General features: G+C 36.8%; 1 protein-coding gene across 1 annotated transcript; it reads right to left on the reverse strand.

Annotated features, from left to right (window-relative positions):
- Nucleotides 1–766: 766 nt before the first annotated feature.
- On the reverse strand, nt 767–14,846 carry LOC100373256 (uncharacterized). Its single transcript, XM_006814300.3, has 10 exons — nt 14,764–14,846; nt 13,800–13,941; nt 11,150–11,305; nt 9,403–9,569; nt 8,902–9,011; nt 8,054–8,345; nt 3,185–3,260; nt 1,837–2,500; nt 1,266–1,456; nt 767–1,050 (listed from the first exon to the last, which is right to left on the reverse strand). The coding sequence occupies exons 1-10, from the start codon at nt 14,806–14,808 to the stop codon at nt 767–769; spliced, it is 2,127 nt and encodes a 708-aa protein (XP_006814363.1). The 5' UTR covers nt 14,809–14,846.
- Nucleotides 14,847–19,549: the final 4,703 nt, after the last annotated feature.

Consider the following 19,549-nt stretch of genomic DNA (forward strand, 5'->3'; position numbering starts at 1 on the left):
AAAACCTAGTTTTTCTACTGATTGAAACATTTTTTACCATCTGGCAATGCATTGTCACATGCTACACTAGTACTACACTCAAACCTGGGCTAATGACCACCTGCAGTCTTGAACCAGTGACCGGCCTATTTGTTCAAATAAACCTTTGTAGGCCAAAATGATAGATGGTGTTTTGTGTTTCACACTAGTCTCCACAGTATTCATATTCATAAATCAAATATTTAATTAGCCTTCATATAAAGACCTCTTGTCTATAACGGACATTTTTTCTAGTAATTTGGGTGGTCAGTATTAACAGGTTTGACTGCAGTATGGAGTGAAAAATAGATAAAAGTTTAGAATATACAAGATAAAACAAATGAACATTAATTTAAAAATATGAAATAACTTAAATAAATGAAATAGAACAGAAACGGTTATCTCATTCGGCAATGGATAGTCAGTTCTATCATGATATGAGATTTTAAGACCAATGCGTACGAGTTCCTACCACGGCACTGTAATGGACATAGGAGGTTGAGCACTCCACGACTCGTCATTGAGAACATAAATATCCCTACCACGGCACTGTAATCGACGTAGGAGGTCGAACACTCAACGACTCGCGATTGAGCACGTAAATAACCCTACCACGGCACTGTAATTAACGTAGGGGGTCGAGTACTCCACGACTCGTCATTGAGCACATAAATATCCCTACCACGGCACTGTAATCGATGTAGGAGGTCGAACACTCCACGACTCGGGATTGAGCACGTAAATATGCCTACCACGGCACTGTAATCGACGTAGGGGGTCGAACACTCCACGACTCGGCATTGAGCACATACATATTCCTATCAGCACACATGTCACTGTGACTTTCTATGTCATAGATTGGGAATTTCTGTTGACATAACGGGCATGGTACAAGATCCACAGTAGAAACATTGCCTCCAGTATTTGACTGTCTAGCAGTCGAAACACCACGATTGTCATTCATGTCCAAGGTAGGCTGAGAACCAATACACATGGCGGCGTGGGCTTCTATTAAGTTTGTAGAGTACAGACCTGATAAAAAAAAGAGATAATATGAATAATTTTACAGTAATAAATTTGGGTCAGAGATCAAAACTTTGTTAAGATGCAAGGGTTAGATAATTAGTATAAATTTTAGCTGAGTGAACAGTTTTTTTCTACTGTTTTCTACATGTCTGATCAGTGTTAATTGAAGCAGTATTAATGTACAATTGAACATATGAAGAACCCGTGACAGAATATCTTACCTTGGCATAGCGGGCATGACACGTCGTCTGTAGTCGAGCTATCGGTTAATACAGACGAACAGCAATCATCAGTAGTTAAATCAATACCTGAGAATGCTTGATTTTGTTTTTCTTTATTGCCTCCTCTTCCTCTGCCCCTTCCCCTACCACCTCTACTAGTATTGTTTGGTTTAGGGGATGGAACTGATGAGCTGCAAACAAATGAAAAATAAATATGATTTACAAAAGCGTCATTGCCAAGAAATAAAATAAGACTGTTGTGATATTTAAAAGTGCATGCGCTACCAATAGCGGTAATTATGTACAGCAATTTATAAAACTATATAGATTAAATATTTAGGAACTGTATACCGACACTTACAATGAGATAGATTGGTATATACAGTTTCATGATCTAAATTAACGGCACATACCAGCCATGGTCAAACACTAATAATTAATATTTATCTAAGCTTCTCCTATACTCAAAGTCACATTTGTAATAGTTTTTTGGTCTAACCAGTGTATATAACGATCTCTTTTGTGTTGTGCTAGTGTTTATTATTCCAGATGGCTGTATACATGTACTCACCTATTCTGTTTGCCACGCCCCCTTCCTCTACCTCTACCCCTGCCACGCCCCCTTGCTTTTGGAGTGCTGGTATTATTATTTGTATCCCACAATGACATTGCATCTGTTGACATCTTGCTAGTGACAGGCGATTTCAGATTGGTTTCTTTGTTGGAGGCTGGTGTCCTACAAGTGATGTTGGTGTTATTTGATTGCGTTCTGAATGTGCTGGGTGTGCGAGACGAGAGTCCATTCTTATCTGGTGTTTTGGAAGGGCTGTCATTACTCATTGTTGTCTTGGAAGTATTTTCTGTCAGTGAATCAGAATAACAGTAATTCCTTGCTGTTGTACTGAAAGAGTTTCTTAATGATGTCCCGATAGCACGGCCAATTCTTTCAGGTGTTAGGTAACGTCTTGTTGGTGTGCTATGGCAGCTGTAATTTCTCACAGGTGTACAAGAAGAAGTGCTAGCATTACTTGTACTGGCATTTCTTTCCGGTGTTCTGGAGGCAATGTCACTCATCATAAAGTTAGAATCTATCCTAGCTGTATTGTTACTGGGTTCAATTTCGTCTCTGGTTTCCATGGCATTAATCACAAACTCTTGAGCAAGGGCCATGAATATTTTTTTTTCTTCTTTATTGAATTTACGTTGAGCTTTATCTTCATACCGACGACGCAAATCTGTCAGAAGTACAAAGAAAAATCCAATCATGTCAGAAAGAGAACGGTTCTCCATGACAAGACTCGTTTGTCTGTAATGTATGTTGCCTACTGGGTATATAGTTACCTACGATACTATTTAGTTGTACAAAAAGGTAATTTTACTACATTTAGTGTCAAGCTCCTTATAAATTGTTCAACTGGCTTTTACATGTACATTCATGTAAGTAACACACTAATAGCTTGTTTATTCACCAGCTAGTATGAGGCGAGCAGTTAAACAAATATATATATATATATACTTGATACCATCATGCCATCAACACGATCAAATCGCGGCAAATATTATGTTATTTGATTTTATCCTAAAATAATGAATCACTATTAATTGAATCAACTAAAAAATATCCTTTAAAGTTATGCAAAATTTCCATTTATATGTACATACTATGAATTCATGAATTATTTTTACTGCTGCAAACTTTTACGGTAGTTAAAAACAATATTTTATGACTAAAGTTACACACAAAACCAACAGATCTGATTCTCTGATTCACCCAAAGTACAAACCGAAAAAAATGTCAAAAGGTTCAGTATTTTCTGAGAGGTCTTTGTTTACTGTGACATCGACAACCTGGTGTGCCATGTGCTAATAAATAAATGGATGTGAATACATTACGCATCATTAAGAAAAGTAATTCTTACCTGCATAAGTAATATTATCAAAGTCCATCGTGGAAAAATCAATATTCTTCAAATAAGTGTTAACTTGCATTTCAAACTGAAAATAATTGAATGTAAATTGTAAATAGTGGTAGACAAAATTTATACACAGAATAACTACTTATTATCTCTTTAAATATCCTGAACATTTCATTCAAGTTTGACCATGAACATTCAATGTATGAGTATTGTTTACACATACCGTACTCGACCCCGTTAGCGCCCATGCTCGGTCAAGCACCCACCCCCCACTTTTGCGCAATTTTTATATTCGGGGTCACATTCGGCAAAGCGGGCACCCCTTAAAAATGCCAATAATTTATCGTTTTTATATGATACAGCGTGGATATCGACCGCCGTGAATATGTTGTGAATGCGTAGACCACGGTAACGGTGCGTAAACTTCGACAATGACCTGTTAATAAAAGTAAAATGCAGTAAATATTTCATGCCGTATTCAGTTTACAGATAAAAATTGCTATTTACCATTTAAAAAAACAAAAACATGTAGTTTATTCGCCGAAATCAACTCCAACAGATCGTACTTCTACATCGATAATTCACTTTCGCATTGCGTTACCCGAGGGTCTTCAGGAATTTCTGAAGAATTGCGCCGGTACCACACAGCATTTTGATTGGATAACAATAGACTTGACCTGTTAGGTCAAACGACGTTGATGCAGGTCAAATGCAAATACATCATGGCGGAAAGAGTTTGCGTACGATCGGACACATTTGTCAGTGGCGATAATTATGAAGATTTTGACTTTAACTGTGTTTCAACAGACTCAAATATTTTTAATCTGTTAATTCGGATGGTACGTAATTAATATTGTAATAAAATGTGCATATTTGACTATTTCTGTTTCTTCATTGTAAGAGTCAATGACGACTCACCTAATTTCGTAATTTTATTTTCCCTCAAACTTTCAAAGACGAGATATCCCCCTAAATCTGTCACACAGTGAATTAAAATTGTCAGTTCCCCTAAAAAATCTTGATTTTATGAGTTGAGGACCCTGGGCGCTGACGCGGTCGAGTACGGTAATAGAACATGATGACTACATTTTATTAATAATTAGAGCACTGAAGTCAACTTTTGTCACCTTTCCCCAAACAAAAGCAGGGATTTTTTTAAACAAGGGAACAAGGACGCCCTCATGCCATGCGTCCCCTTACCCTGGGGAACAGATCCTCTAGCAACCATAAAATTCTGATTGACCAGGGATCACATGTCTTCAACTGTGACCTGATAGTAATTTTGGTCTCAAGGAAGCCATAGAATGCTCCATTTTAACTCAGAATTATCAGAAACTCCACTGGTAGGGAGAACCCTGCCTCGTCCACTTGGTGGCACCGCTAAATTGCAATGCTCCCTCTTGCAGTTCTTTTTCTAGAGAATCCCCTGAAAAGTGTATAATTTTTATAAAAAATTCAATTATGGATTATATCAAATGGGAACTGAGAAACTGTTGCTTCAACATTTTGGCAGAAAAATTCTGCTGTTTGAAGAGGTTATATGAGAGCATTGCTGAGGGTGAAATCTGTCACCTTTATTTTCTGTACCTTTAAGGTAGCGAGAAGGTTTTGTGACGTTTTCGAATAAAACATTCTCTGTCTGTTGTTTCGTTCAGAACAGTAATTTAGCTTATATATTTCAAAAGACTAAGTATAGAGGTACAAGTTCGCACAAACTGGACAGTCATTGTTTACATAATTATCACATGACATCAAAAATGGTGAACCTTGTAAAAATGACTAAGTCCGCGATTGCGAGAGCACACTGCGGAATTTCCTGGTGAAATTTACGTCATGCATTGTCCGTAATCAAGTCCATTGAAATGTGTCCCCGGTAATCAAAAGACCTATTATTCCGATTTCTATGCAGGTTTGTTTTTTTGTCCCCAAATTATTTCATACTTGGCACCTTTAACAGACTATTATTCTGTGACAAAGCATTTTCTTTAAAAACCCAGACATATTTCGCACAGTTTTGGTTAATGAAACACTGTAGATTTGCTGCATTATTATAAATATACACTAAAAATGGCCAAAAATATTAACCTCTGATACAATAGAACTCATAAAATGTCAGATAATGAATAATTTCATGCTCGAGCATGAAAAATGAAGAAAACTGCTGGCATTTGAGTCCGTACTCCAGGAACGTTTGGGTTTCCATTGTTATGCAAACGCACAACGAGGGATAATCCTCTGACAAACATTACTGTCCCACTGTACACGCTGACAGTTTACAAACATGCTAATCCTTCAAGTGTCTCTGATAAGAGATCTAATAAAACGGTTTTCATGGTGAAACAAAATGGCCGATGTTTGAAAAAAATTGCTGTTTCAGACTGCGACACTGAGTGGCAGATTTTTCTTTGCCTCGTCTGTCAACGATTTGGCTTGGACTGAATATTTTATTTTGAACAATATTCTGATGTGAAATGTATTTCAACACAAGTACGACATGTTGTCTGGGTTTTCTTTCCTGATTGTTGAGTCTTCGCAATGTGTTTTGTATAATTATTGTTGTTTTTCCCCCCGAGGCAAAGACAAGCTGAAGGACCATGAAGCTAAATGGCAGTTTCATGCAAGGGCTGAGTGTGTATTTGTTTATTTTACATATGTTTTTAATGACAGTATGTCTGTAAATATCTAGAAAAATCTCGTTTTCGTTGATAATTTTGATTGTTTGGAATGTCTGTTTACCGTGTCCCAATAATTTGTTTGGAATGTCGATTCCAGTTGGTTTCTCCATACTGAGTTTAGGAAGGGCATCGATCAACACAATCAGCCGAAACGGGACAAACATTTACCGTAATTCATGGGGATCATGTCCGTAATTTGTGGGCTGAGACCCCAAATAATTTAACAAGTACTATTATTATTATAATATATATTTTAATTACATCGCAAAACTACAACAGAGCTGGAGTTGTTCGCGGTGAAACAACCGCCTTGAAGTCGATGCAACTAGCCATTTCTTACTAAAAATTCGAAGAGCATCGGGGAAAATATTAATAATCATTCTTATCAATCGCTTGCTTTATTTTATTCGAATCCACGAAATTCATGAGTTTTTTGACATTTGTTGGCAACTTCCGCTCTAAAAAAGATTGAAAATGTGGGTGTGGTTCTTTTGCGAGGTCCTGTTGATAATACGGACAAATATGGTTCTGTGACCCAGGTTGTGCTCCGATCATGTGACTTTCAACCAATCAATGATGTTGTAACAAAGCATATTTGACGCTAATTGAAAGGTCGTCGTAACATCCAATTTCCGGCGTCGATTCACATAGTGTTTTTGTGCTGTGACCGGCTTCAAAATTCGCTGAAAAACATCGGTATATTTTGACAAACGGATGGAATTTGACCTCAGTTCAGAAAGAAAATACTAGGCTTAGATACATTTAGAGTCCACGGCGAATCAGTTATCTCTGCGAGTTGGGAAATAAAGTAAACCAGAGTAGGGTCGATGATTTTCAGCCCTGAAGAACTTCCGTGTGAATCCTGAGTTACGAATTGTTCATCGACTGGCCACCAAATATTTATGACTATAACTAAATTTGACACGTCTGTTCGATTTTTTCAGGCCGTTTTTAGTCGAAAATATTTGTTGTGGGAACACTTTTACGGTACTCATTCAATGATCGTGACTTATTTTTGAAAATTGAATGTCAAATTTTACCAGACATGGACCGACGTGGATTCGGTATCGTTATTTTCGGAATTAATCATTAACATTTCCTCGTTTCTCTACTCTGTCAAAATGAGTTACCTATGCTTTTTTCACGTAACTGTCATTAAAATAATAAAAAATAGTACATCTAGAACAAGCACCCAAAACATGTAACAAGGGATCACAGTTCAGTTGCTTTCACGATACAAGTGTCATACAACTATTAGACTTGAGGTGTCGTTCAGAATTTAATAATAGTTACCGGTAATACTAGTTGTATGTTCACACTTTACTATCAAAACCACCATTTCGACCACTCATGTGCCAGTGATCTGTGTTTGGGAAAGCGGTCGGTGTTTCAATGAGCGAGCTAGCGGAAAAAAAACGCGATTAAAATGCGGTAGGACAAGACCGCATGGTCGGAAATTAAGCGATAAGCGGTCGATGTAAAAGCGGAAGGTTGGACGAAAGGAGTACTGCATGCCTGGACTGTATGACCATGTTTCTCCGACGAAGTCACGACTGACAATAATGCTGGCAATGAACGTTAGATAAACACGCATTGTTTGCAACTGGAAGCTTATCACCCGTTCAGAATCGGAATCGTCAACAACAGAGTATACAGATAAGATGTTATCATTTAAACCCTTCCAAAGATAAACATTATGCAAATATGCACGAAACGGCAGTTGTAGTCTTTTCTTCTAGCGTTTTAAAACACTAATTTAAGCAACGTTATTTTGCAATGTCGATCTTTTGTAAACCTGGGATGATGTATCAAGGTCTGAAGTAACTGTTTTATTTCCCTTCTTGCTACCTTAAAAACTATATTCAGTGTTCTCCTCAGACGTTATAAGCATAGCAGTTTTACCATGATAGAAATGACATACTTGAACTTCAAAGAAACAGTAGTTATTAATTTGTCAAGTATCTATATTTTTACAAAATGTTTATGCAAATTAAAGTGTATTATTATGCAAATGAGCCACAATGTTTTAGACTTACCAAAGGAGAACCCTGCTAGTGAAATGTTACAAAATTCAGTGAGATTCGAAGAGTCATGAAATTAACAAATATTTGTAAAATTTAGGTTATATAAAGTTAGGTTTACAGAGTTCAGTTTTGTAACCTTTTGTTGCGTTTGTACTCTAGTAATGCCAACTTACGCTCATTCCTTCTTGCCGTCTTCTTGAACCACCACTGGGGGAGACACCAGGTTTGTGTAGAATACCGTTAACAATTCGTTGCGGTTGTTTTATCTTCTTTGTCGAGTTGTCTAATGCTCCATCATTAATCTCGCCACATGTACGTTTCATCGTCGTTTTAATATTTGGAGTTGCAGCAGCCGCCATCACCATTTTATGACTTCTACTGAGTATATTGCCGTGTTCTGTTCCTATTTCTGATGTTGCAGACATTTTCAATAACTTGGCTTTCACTTCAGAATCCCCTTCATTTCTATCCATAAAAACGCATATTTTAAAATTAATTGTGACTACAATGTCAAATATATGTAAGAAACATGTGGCACATACCATATTTACTCTATTAATGGCGCATGTACACAAGAAACAAAATCTTTGGTCTATTTAGGAGATCTGCTTTTAATAAAATACAGTGCTAAGAAGATTCATCCCAAAATGGTACCTAGCATGGCGATTACTTATCATATAAATGATCATTTTCCATTCACTGCGAGATCCTGCGTTAAGCCATCTTTGTTGTCAGTACAAAGATGAGGCGAGATCCAGTGACGACTGGGTCAAATTTGTATTTCATAGAAAATTTTAATTATAATTTCATATTTGTGCTGGTCTTTTAATTCAGCTTTCTCCACTATTTATGTACTCATCTAATTTGTAATATATGCTGGAGGTTTTGAAATCTCAAATAGAATAATATAATATCTATCGTTTCTTGAAAAATTTGACCCTAGAAAATCTCCATTTGGTAATATTGAGATATGTATCTAATTCTAATGAACAGAGCCCTCTAGTGGTAAAGTGAAACTTACTCGCTATGGTCAGGTAAAATTCTGGAATAAAATTTACTATCAGTTTTCCATGCTGGAGATGTCATTAAATTCTTCTTTGTGCCAGATCCAGATAGCCTAGCTGGAGATTGCTGTAATATGGATACAGTATGACAAGATTATTGAATGAAAGCATAAACAATTCATAATTTACATCTGTTTCATAATGTGTCCAGAGCTCTACAGCTTAGTCAATTTAATAAATTTGTTTGCTGGTTGAAAGATTCCATACAGTAATAATTAAAAAGGGCATATAAAGGACACTTAGTGCAAAACGTGGGATTCAGTATGTTAATCCCAGTGAGTGGTAACAAAAAATAAAATAAAAATCAGCAAAACCAGTCCCATGAACAGTTGAATTACACCTTAGAAAATAACATGCCATATTTTGCCATCACACATACTTTTGTGGCAACACAGACATTCTGAATTACGAACTTAAATAACATTTTAATAGATTCAACTAAAACACCAGTTTTGTACCTTAGCATTAACAGGTGACAAAGACACCGTAGTGTTGTTATTGATTTCGTCTGGTGTACGCAATCGTAAAAACGCTAACCCGTACTGCACATCTTTCCTGTACGGCTGACGACAGATCACTCGAATCCTATCCCATTGTTCGGACAAAGCGTCCATATTGAGGTGATCTGAAAACAATTGTCACATTTTTACAACTGTGCCTAGTCACTACATTCTATTGCCACTTCACATATAATACAGCACCTTCTTGTGATGAAGTTTTCTTATGATTCATATAGTTATTAGTGTTCTGAGCTGTAGTCATACTAAACTTGAAATTGATGAGACAGCCAATCACAGTGCTCACCAGCCATCAGAAAGTTGCTGGTATTTTTTCAAAATGTCATAATTATGTTCAAGCATTTGGGAAAAGTTTTTTTGTTAAATTTACTGTTTACAAGTAATTAGAAATGTTTCATGACGCTATTGGCCATCTGGGGTGGGGCATATAAAAAAGATGAAGTGTCAAGGTCTTACGCAATTACCCATATGCACGACCTCCAAAGGTCACACATCCTGGTACTAGTACTTTCTGGAGGTACATATTCACTATCAATGGGAGATTCTCAACTGCTTTTCCCCAAAATGCTAGCAGTTGACATTGATTTCAAAAACTGTTAAACATGTATACTACAAGAAATGATTGCTGCTTACAGGGCAACAATACTCACACAAAGTACCAGGATGTATAACCTTTAGAGGTCAGACACATGACCTGTATAACTGGCCAGGCATGTGTTCCACTAATTCCCAACTTTCAGAGATATTTTAGTGAAAGATACAATGCAAGATGAATAATTTGACAATGAACTCAATATCAAGATATCATATTGTCATGTACTAGACCAGTACATGTAGTCATCAGATCAGAGGTAACAAGATATCACATTGTCATGTACTAGACCAGTACATGTAGTCATCAGATCAGAGGTAACAAGATATCACATTGTCATGTACTAGACCAGTACATGTAGTCATCAGATCAGAGGTAACAAAATATCACATTGTCATGTACTAGACCAGTACATGTAGTCATCAGATCAGAGGTAACAAGATATCACACTGTCATGTACTAGAACAGTACATGTAGTCATCAGATCAGAGGTAACAAGATATCACATTGTCATGTACTAGACCAGTACATGTAGTCATCAGATCAGAGGTAACAAAATATCACATTGTCATGTACTAGACCAGTACATGTAGTCATCAGATCAGAGGTAACAAGATATCACACTGTCATGTACTAGACCAGTACATGTAGTCATCAGATCAGAGGTAACAAGATATCACACTGTCATGTACTAGACCAGTACATGTAGTCATCAGATCAGAGGTAACAAGATATCACATTGTCATGTACTAGACCAGTACATGTAGTCATCAGATCAGAGGTAACAAGATATCACATTGTCATGTACTAAACCAGTACATGTAGTCATCAGATCAGAGGTAACAAGATATCACATTGTCATGTACTAGACCAGTACATGTAGTCATCAGATCAGAGGTAACAAGATATCACATTGTCATGTACTAGACCAGTACATGTAGTCATCAGATCAGAGGTAACAAGATATCACATTGTCATGTACTAGACCAGTACATGTAGTCATCAGATCAGAGGTAACAAGATATCACATTGTCATGTACTAGACCAGTACATGTAGTCATCAGATCAGAGGGACAAAACATGACTAATGATTACCTTTATCAAACATCCTGACATTCACTCTATTCTTGCCTTGTTTACTGTCTATTATCGTCATAAGAGATGTAGCGGGTAATAGACACAAATAATCTTTATTTCGTGGCCATGACGATCTACCAACAAGAATTTCAACGAATGCACTACCACCATTACCTGTAATAAATCAACATGAAATATTACAGACATAACACATGCTGTATCATTGGCCGAATATTACAAAAAATATCTAGTGCAGATCAAATGTGGTGTGGGTATTCTAATTTAGGAGACATTTTAAAAACATTTCAATCTTTTCTGGCGTCTAAAATGAGAGTCTCGTTTTTATTTTTCAAGAATATCCAAGAATATAATGTAAAATTGGGCACAGTTAGCTGTTATCACCGTGAAAAGTGTTAAATGTTTCTTCAATGCTCAGGTTATCTTCCAAAAATTACTACCGTAAAAACTCGATTAATTCGCGGTAGTAAAAATAATTATTTTTTCAAGTGCACGAATTAATAGCATCAAAACGGAATATATTGTTTTTTGGTGCGCGAATTAAAAGAGTACTTTTAGATCGATTCATCATGGCGTATAATCGGGCAGAGAACACGCACTGCGTCAAGGACCATGCAGCATGTTACACTTGAAATGAAACAGTGAAATGGCAAAGGTCACTCTGTACACAAACAATGAACACGTGACTACAAAGTAGCCATCTGGCTGCACTCCCTTTTTTTATTTTTCTAGGCATCGCCCGGGCGATGTTATGGCAGATATTACGAAGCCCATCTTGTCTGGAAAAATAACCCTGCGTTGATAAAAATGATCTCAAAAAATGTTTAGAAAAAATGTTTCGCATTGACCAAATATAATCATGCAAAGTATAAATTCAAAGTGTTTCAATACATTGGTGAGAGGTCGCAATTTACGTGAACATGAACATGCACCAAGAAGGAAAAGCAAGCCAAAGTCGAAACGGGGTGCATCATGGACATGACACAACACACGCTGCGACAACTGAGTGATCAGCGACATCATTTTGGGACACAATTGAACTTCAAGTACTTCTTTGCGAAACTTGCTGCGTGGCGATGCTGACATCAAGTGTGTGTTGGCCGAAGTTTGACCCCAAGTCACGCACTGAACTGGCGCGTTACCTTAGCAACCTTTTTCTTTCGTGCCTCGCGCGTCAATCTAGTAAAATTGTTATCATATCTGAAGGTACTGTTAATTACGCAACTTGTATGCAACTCTGTACTGGCTTTGAATATATCAACATCGTTTACTTAGTGCACTGCTTTTCTAATTACGCAAATTTGTATACAATATTGTACCGGCTCTGAATATTTCAACTTCGTAATGTATTGCTTTCATGATAATTAGTTTTTTTTAACCACGCGTTTGAATTACGTGCGGCGTTGGGCAATGACCTCTGGAGTTCATGCACTGATATTTAAATTCGGGCCACCCAGCTTGACGCAAATCAATATAGTTACTTGTCGTTTGTTCAAAAAGTCTTTCAACTCTCACAAATATCATGGACGCGAAGAGTTAACTGGGGGTTAAATGAAAAGGAACGTTATCCTTGGACAAAAAATACGTCAGTACAAGATTATGTGTGCAAGGTTAGATTTATAGAACGTACATGACCGCTTAACCCTGTGTTTTTTACCGAATCCGAATCAACCCTGTGGACCAGCGACGAAAAGCCCTGTACTAAGCTTTCCATCAAGAAAATTTGTAATCGGTGTGCTGACCGATAGATTTTTATCGACTAAGTAATAATCTTGTCCAACATCTGTAGTGTCGTGGGGGAATGATTTTTTCAGGTCAAATCTTTACTGAACCTAAACTGCTTGCTAACTGAAAGGCTGTGATGACGGAGATCATCTGCGATTGCGGCAACACCAAGTACTGATAACATAAAAACTCAAACAAAATGTATATTTTTAATGTCTTCATGCAATATATTCTGAGTTATCCACTTTATTCTGGCCCGCGAATTAAAAGGATACAATTTTAAACATGTTTTTGAACGCCGCGAATTAAAAGGATACATTTAAAAATTAGCGTTCAAAAATAAAATGGGTGCGCGAATTAATAGAGACCGCGAATTAATCGAGTTTTAACGGTACTCTAATATCTGAAAAATCGCCTTTGCAAAAGAAGGCCAATGGGCGATGTGTCAGCACCTAGGTGATCTTTTGATACCGCATAGAGCTTTGTAAAAACTTTGCAAATCTTTTAATGAGTACTGTTGAATACTTTTATTTTCGCTGAAGGGGTGATGCCGTGAAAATAAAATCCAGCGAATATACTTTTGTTTCTATATTTCACATTAAACTCATAAAAAATCAGTGAAAATAAATTCCACACAAAATGCCCGAAAAGCTTTTTCAGCGAAAATTAATTCCAGCGAAATGAAGTATTTCACAGTATATTAATCAACATAATTTCTGTTTGGAAGAATGCGAATGACATGCAAAGGTCATTATGTAATATAGCAAGTTATCGTCACATTGAAATCCTTGAAAAAATTATATCATTTATAGGGTTGAACGAGAAGATGTCAATCAAAAAAACACTTGTGTGATCTTATCTTTTTACTTGTTGTTAGCAATGTTTGGTTTAGTGATGTAGATATCTTTATCACAAAAACACTTACCAACATCAATATATCCAATTTTTGTGACTTTGTTTAATTCAAATTCTGCCTCTAGGTGACCACTCCTGTCATCTTTTGCGCACAACCACTTTCTCCAACTTGACCCATTGCTCAGCAAATTGTCAGCTTTGTGTACAGTATCCTGATCAAAATTAACATATATCAATGTAAGTTTATGAAAAAGTTTAAAATTTAGGCCTGGTTAAGACATTGCACCATTCCAATTGTTTGTAGGTCATGTGGACCCTCTGACCGAGGCCAGTTAGTGCAACACAAGACTAAACACTGAATAACATGACATGTAGTGAAACAGTATACTGAGCAAAAGCCAATCATGATTCAATATCTGGTCTTAGAGACTCCATATTGAATTGCCATTATTCTTCCTGACTTCCCTCATCATACTGTGAAACCATTTATTGTCTGGCATTCAATTTCACTATTTTGAGCAATTTTACTCTGGGTTTTAAGTTCACAAACTTGGCAAGAAAACAATACACACACACACAATTCGAATACTGTCAGACTTCCGGCAAGTCACTAAAGTGTCTCACTTTTTGATCTTACACATGAATAAGGTGACAGACGAACGCTTACGCCAAAATAACACAGCCCTATTCGGAGACCTAAGACAAGTCTGAATACAAATTTTGGCATCGCTTTCAGTGTCGGTATTAGTATCATTGCAAGGTTTCGAGGGACATGTACGGATGTACCATAACATGAGGTATTAATATATTTCTACACGCTGCTCAAGCTGCAATTCAACGTAATATCAAAATAGCTTAAGCGGCCAATAAAAGCTGCTAAACTGCAGCAAGCGTGATGTAAACAAACACCATATCATCATCACAAGTTGAAAATCAAACCTGACAAGAAACTAGCATTTGACATTCTTAAAGCAGTTGTAGACATACGCACTTTATGGAGCGAAACTAGCCGCATTATGGATTGCTGAACGTACCTGAGAACTAAAAGAGACGACATACTTCAGCTCGATTGGAGCCATCTTGTATTTCCCCGCGAAATTTGCCTGCCTCGGTATCGGAAATCACGTGATGTGCTGCGCCCTCTGAAGTTGAACATGTTGAACATTTTATCAAAGGTTGTCACACGAGAAAACAAACATAATTATCGAAGCTGCATTTATTAAATACGATCCTTGGTATAAGTTTGTCCAAAAACTTCTACAAATTACAAATATGACAAACACGGATACTAATCAGGCAAATTTTTGCAATCTGTTTAAACAATGGTTAAACCAAATTTACTCCACAAATATGGAAAGTCAGCTGAAAAACTGGTCATAATAACTTAGGTGATATAGATTCAGTCACGTACATAGGTGATATAGATTCAGTCACGTACATAGGTGATATAGATTCAGTCACGTACATAGGTGATATAATAGAGAAAGACACGTACTTAGGTGATATAGATTCAGTCACGTACTTAGGTGATATAGATTCAGTCACGTACATAGGTGATATAGATTCAGTCACGTACTTAGGTGATATAGATTCAGTCACGTACTTAGGTGATATAGATTCAGTCACGTACTTAGGTGATATAGATTCAGTCACGTACATAGGTGATATAGATTCAGTCACGTACATAGGTGATATAGATTCAGTCACGTACATAGGTGATATAGATTGAGTCACGTACATAGGTGATATAGAGAAAGACACGTACTTAGGTGATATAGATTCAGTCACGTACATAGGTGATATAGATTCAGTCACGTACATAGGTGATATAGATTGAGTCACGTACATAGGTGATATAGATTCAGTCACGTACATAGGTGATATAGAGAAAGACACATACTTAGGTGATATAGATTCAGTCACGTACTTAGGTGATATAGATTCAGTCACGTACATAGGTGATATAGATTCAGTCACGTACTTAGGTGATATAGATTCAGTCACGTACTTAGGTGATATAGATTCAGTCACGTACATAGGTGATATAGATTCAGTCACGTACATAGGTGATATAGATTCAGTCACGTACATAGGTGATATAGATTCAGTCACGTACTTAGGTGATATAGATTCTGTCACGTACTTAGGTGATATAGATTCAGTCACGTACTTAGGTGATATAGATTCAGTCACGTACATAGGTGATATAGATTGAGTCACGTACATAGGTGATATAGAGAAAGACACGTACTTAGGTGATATAGATTCAGTCACGTACTTAGGTGATATAGATTCAGTCACGTACATAGGTAATATAGATTCAGTCACGTACATAGGTGATATAGATTCAGTCACGTACATAGGTGATATAGATTCAGTCACGTACATAGGTGATATAGATTCAGTCACGTACTTAGGTGATATAGTTTCAGTCACGTACATAGGTGATATAGATTCAGTCACGTACTTAGGTGATATAGATTCAGACACGTACTTAGGTGATATAGATTCTGTCACGTACATAGGTGATATAGACTCAGTCACGTACATAGGTGATATAGATTCAGTCACATACATAGGTGATATAGATTAAGACACGTACTTAGGTGATATAGATTCAGTCACGTACATAGGTGATATAGATTAAGACACGTACTTAGGTGATATAGATTCAGTCACGTACTTAGGTGATATAGATTCAGTCACGTACATAGGTGATATAGATTCAGTCACGTACTTAGGTGATATAGATTCAGTCACGTACTTAGGTGATATAGATTCAGTCACGTACTTAGGTGATATAGATTCAGTCACGTACTTAGGTGATATAGATTCAGTCACGTACATAGGTGATATAGATTCAGTCACGTACATAGGTGATATAGATTCAGTCACGTGCTTAGGTGATATAGATTCAGTCACGTACATAGGTGATATAGATTCAGTCACGTACATAGGTGATATAGAGAAAGACACGTACTTAGGTGATATAGATTCAGTCACGTACTTAGGTGATATAGATTCAGTCACGTACATAGGTGATATAGAGAAAGACACGTACTTAGGTGATATAGATTCAGTCACGTACTTAGGTGATATAGATTCAGTCACGTACATAGGTAATATAGATTCAGTCACGTACATAGGTGATATAAATTCAGTCACGTACATAGGTGATATAGATTCAGTCACGTACATAGGTGATATAGATTCAGTCACGTACATAGGTGATATAGATTCAGTCACGTACTTAGGTGATATAGATTCTGTCACGTACTTAGGTGATATAGATTCAGTCACGTACTTAGGTGATATAGATTCAGTCACGTACATAGGTGATATAGATTCAGTCACGTACATAGGTGATATAGAGAAAGACACGTACTTAGGTGATATAGATTCAGTCACGTACTTAGGTGATATAGATTCAGTCACGTACATAGGTAATATAGATTCAGTCACATACATAGGTGATATAGATTCAGTCACGTACATAGGTGATATAGATTCAGTCACGTACATAGGTGATATAGATTCAGTCACGTACTTAGGTGATATAGTTTCAGTCACGTACATAGGTGATATAGATTCAGTCACGTACTTAGGTGATATAGATTCAGACACGTACTTAGGTGATATAGATTCAGACACGTACTTAGGTGATATAGATTCTGTCACGTACATAGGTGATATAGACTCAGTCACGTACATAGGTGATATAGATTCAGTCACATACATAGGTGATATAGATTCAGTCACGTACTTAGGTGATATAGATTCAGTCACGTACATAGGTGATATAGATTCAGTCACGTACATAGGTGATATAGATTCAGTCACGTACATAGGTGATATAGATTCAGTCACGTGCTTAGGTGATATAGATTCAGTCACGTACATAGGTGATATAGATTCAGTCACGTACATAGGTGATATAGAGAAAGACACGTACTTAGGTGATATAGATTCAGTCACGTACATAGGTGATGTAGATTCAGTCACGTACTTAGGTGATATAGATTCAGTCACGTACTTAGGTGATATAGATTCAGTCACGTACATAGGTGATATAGATTCAGTCACGTACATAGGTGATATAGAGAAAGACACGTACTTAGGTGATATAGATTCAGTCACGTACTTAGGTGATATAGATTCAGTCACGTACATAGGTAATATAGATTCAGTCACGTATATAGGTGATATAGATTCAGTCACGTACATAGGTGATATAGATTCAGTCACGTACATAGGTGATGTAGATTCAGTCACGTACTTAGGTGATATAGATTCAGTCACGTACTTAGGTGATATAGATTCAGTCACGTACATATGTGATATAGAGAAAGACACGTACTTAGGTGATATAGATTCAGTCACGTACTTAGGTGATATAGATTCAGTCACGTACATAGGTGATATAAATTCAGTCACGTACATAGGTGATATAGATTCAGTCACGTACATAGGTGATATAGATTCAGTCACGTACATAGGTGATATAGATTCAGTCACGTACTTAGGTGATATAGATTCTGTCACGTACATAGGTGATATAAATTCAGTCACGTACATAGGTGATATAGATTCAGTCACGTACATAGGTGATATAGATTCAGTCACGTACATAGGTGATATAGATTCAGTCACGTACTTAGGTGATATAGATTCAGTCACGTACTTAGGTGATATAGATTCAGTCACGTACATAGGTGATATAGATTCAGTCACGTACATAGGTGATATAGAGAAAGACACGTACTTAGGTGATATAGATTCAGTCACGTACTTAGGTGATATAGATTCAGTCACGTACATAGGTAATATAGATTCAGTCACATACATAGGTGATATAGATTCAGTCACGTACATAGGTGATATAGATTCAGTCACGTACATAGGTGATATAGATTCAGTCACGTACTTAGGTGATATAGTTTCAGTCACGTACATAGGTGATATAGATTCAGTCACGTACTTAGGTGATATAGATTCAGACACGTACTTAGGTGATATAGATTCTGTCACGTACATAGGTGATATAGACTCAGTCACGTACATAGGTGATATAGATTCAGTCACATACATAGGTGATATAGATTCAGTCACGTACTTAGATGATATAGATTCAGTCACGTACATAGGTGATATAGATTCAGTCACGTACATAGGTGATATAGATTCAGTCACGTACATAGGTGATATAGATTCAGTCACGTGCTTAGGTGATATAGATTCAGTCACGTACATAGGTGATATAGATTCAGTCACGTACATAGGTGATATAGAGAAAGACACGTACTTAGGTGATATAGATTCAGTCACGTACATAGGTGATGTAGATTCAGTCACGTACTTAGGTGATATAGATTCAGTCACGTACTTAGGTGATATAGATTCAGTCACGTACATAGGTGATATAGATTCAGTCACGTACTTAGATGATATAGATTCAGTCACGTACATAGGTGATATAGATTCAGTCACGTACATAGGTGATATAGATTCAGTCACGTACATAGGTGATATAGATTCAGTCACGTGCTTAGGTGATATAGATTCAGTCACGTACATAGGTGATATAGATTCAGTCACGTACATAGGTGATATAGAGAAAGACACGTACTTAGGTGATATAGATTCAGTCACGTACATAGGTGATATAGTTTCAGTCACGTACATAGGTGATATAGATTCAGTCACGTACTTAGGTGATATAGATTCAGTCACGTACATAGGTGATATAGATTCAGTCACGTACATAGGTGATATAGATTCAGTCACGTACATAGGTGATATAGATTCAGTCACATACATAGG

The sequence above is a fragment of the Saccoglossus kowalevskii genome, chromosome 16 (genome assembly GCF_978046115.1).
Source record: "Saccoglossus kowalevskii chromosome 16, keSacKowa6.1, whole genome shotgun sequence".
NCBI classification, from domain to species: domain Eukaryota; kingdom Metazoa; phylum Hemichordata; class Enteropneusta; family Harrimaniidae; genus Saccoglossus; species Saccoglossus kowalevskii.

Coding starts and splice junctions, on each gene's coding strand:
- LOC100373256 (XM_006814300.3), bottom strand. CDS start 14,808: ATGGCTCCAATCGAGCTGAAGTATGTCGTCTCTTTTAGTTCTCAG. Junction 11,306..13,799: donor AATTGGATATATTGATGTTG/GTAAGTGTTTTT, acceptor GATTTATTACAG/GTAATGGTGGTAGTGCATTC. Junction 2,501..3,184: donor TGATAATATTACTTATGCAG/GTAAGAATTACT, acceptor TACTTCTGACAG/ATTTGCGTCGTCGGTATGAA.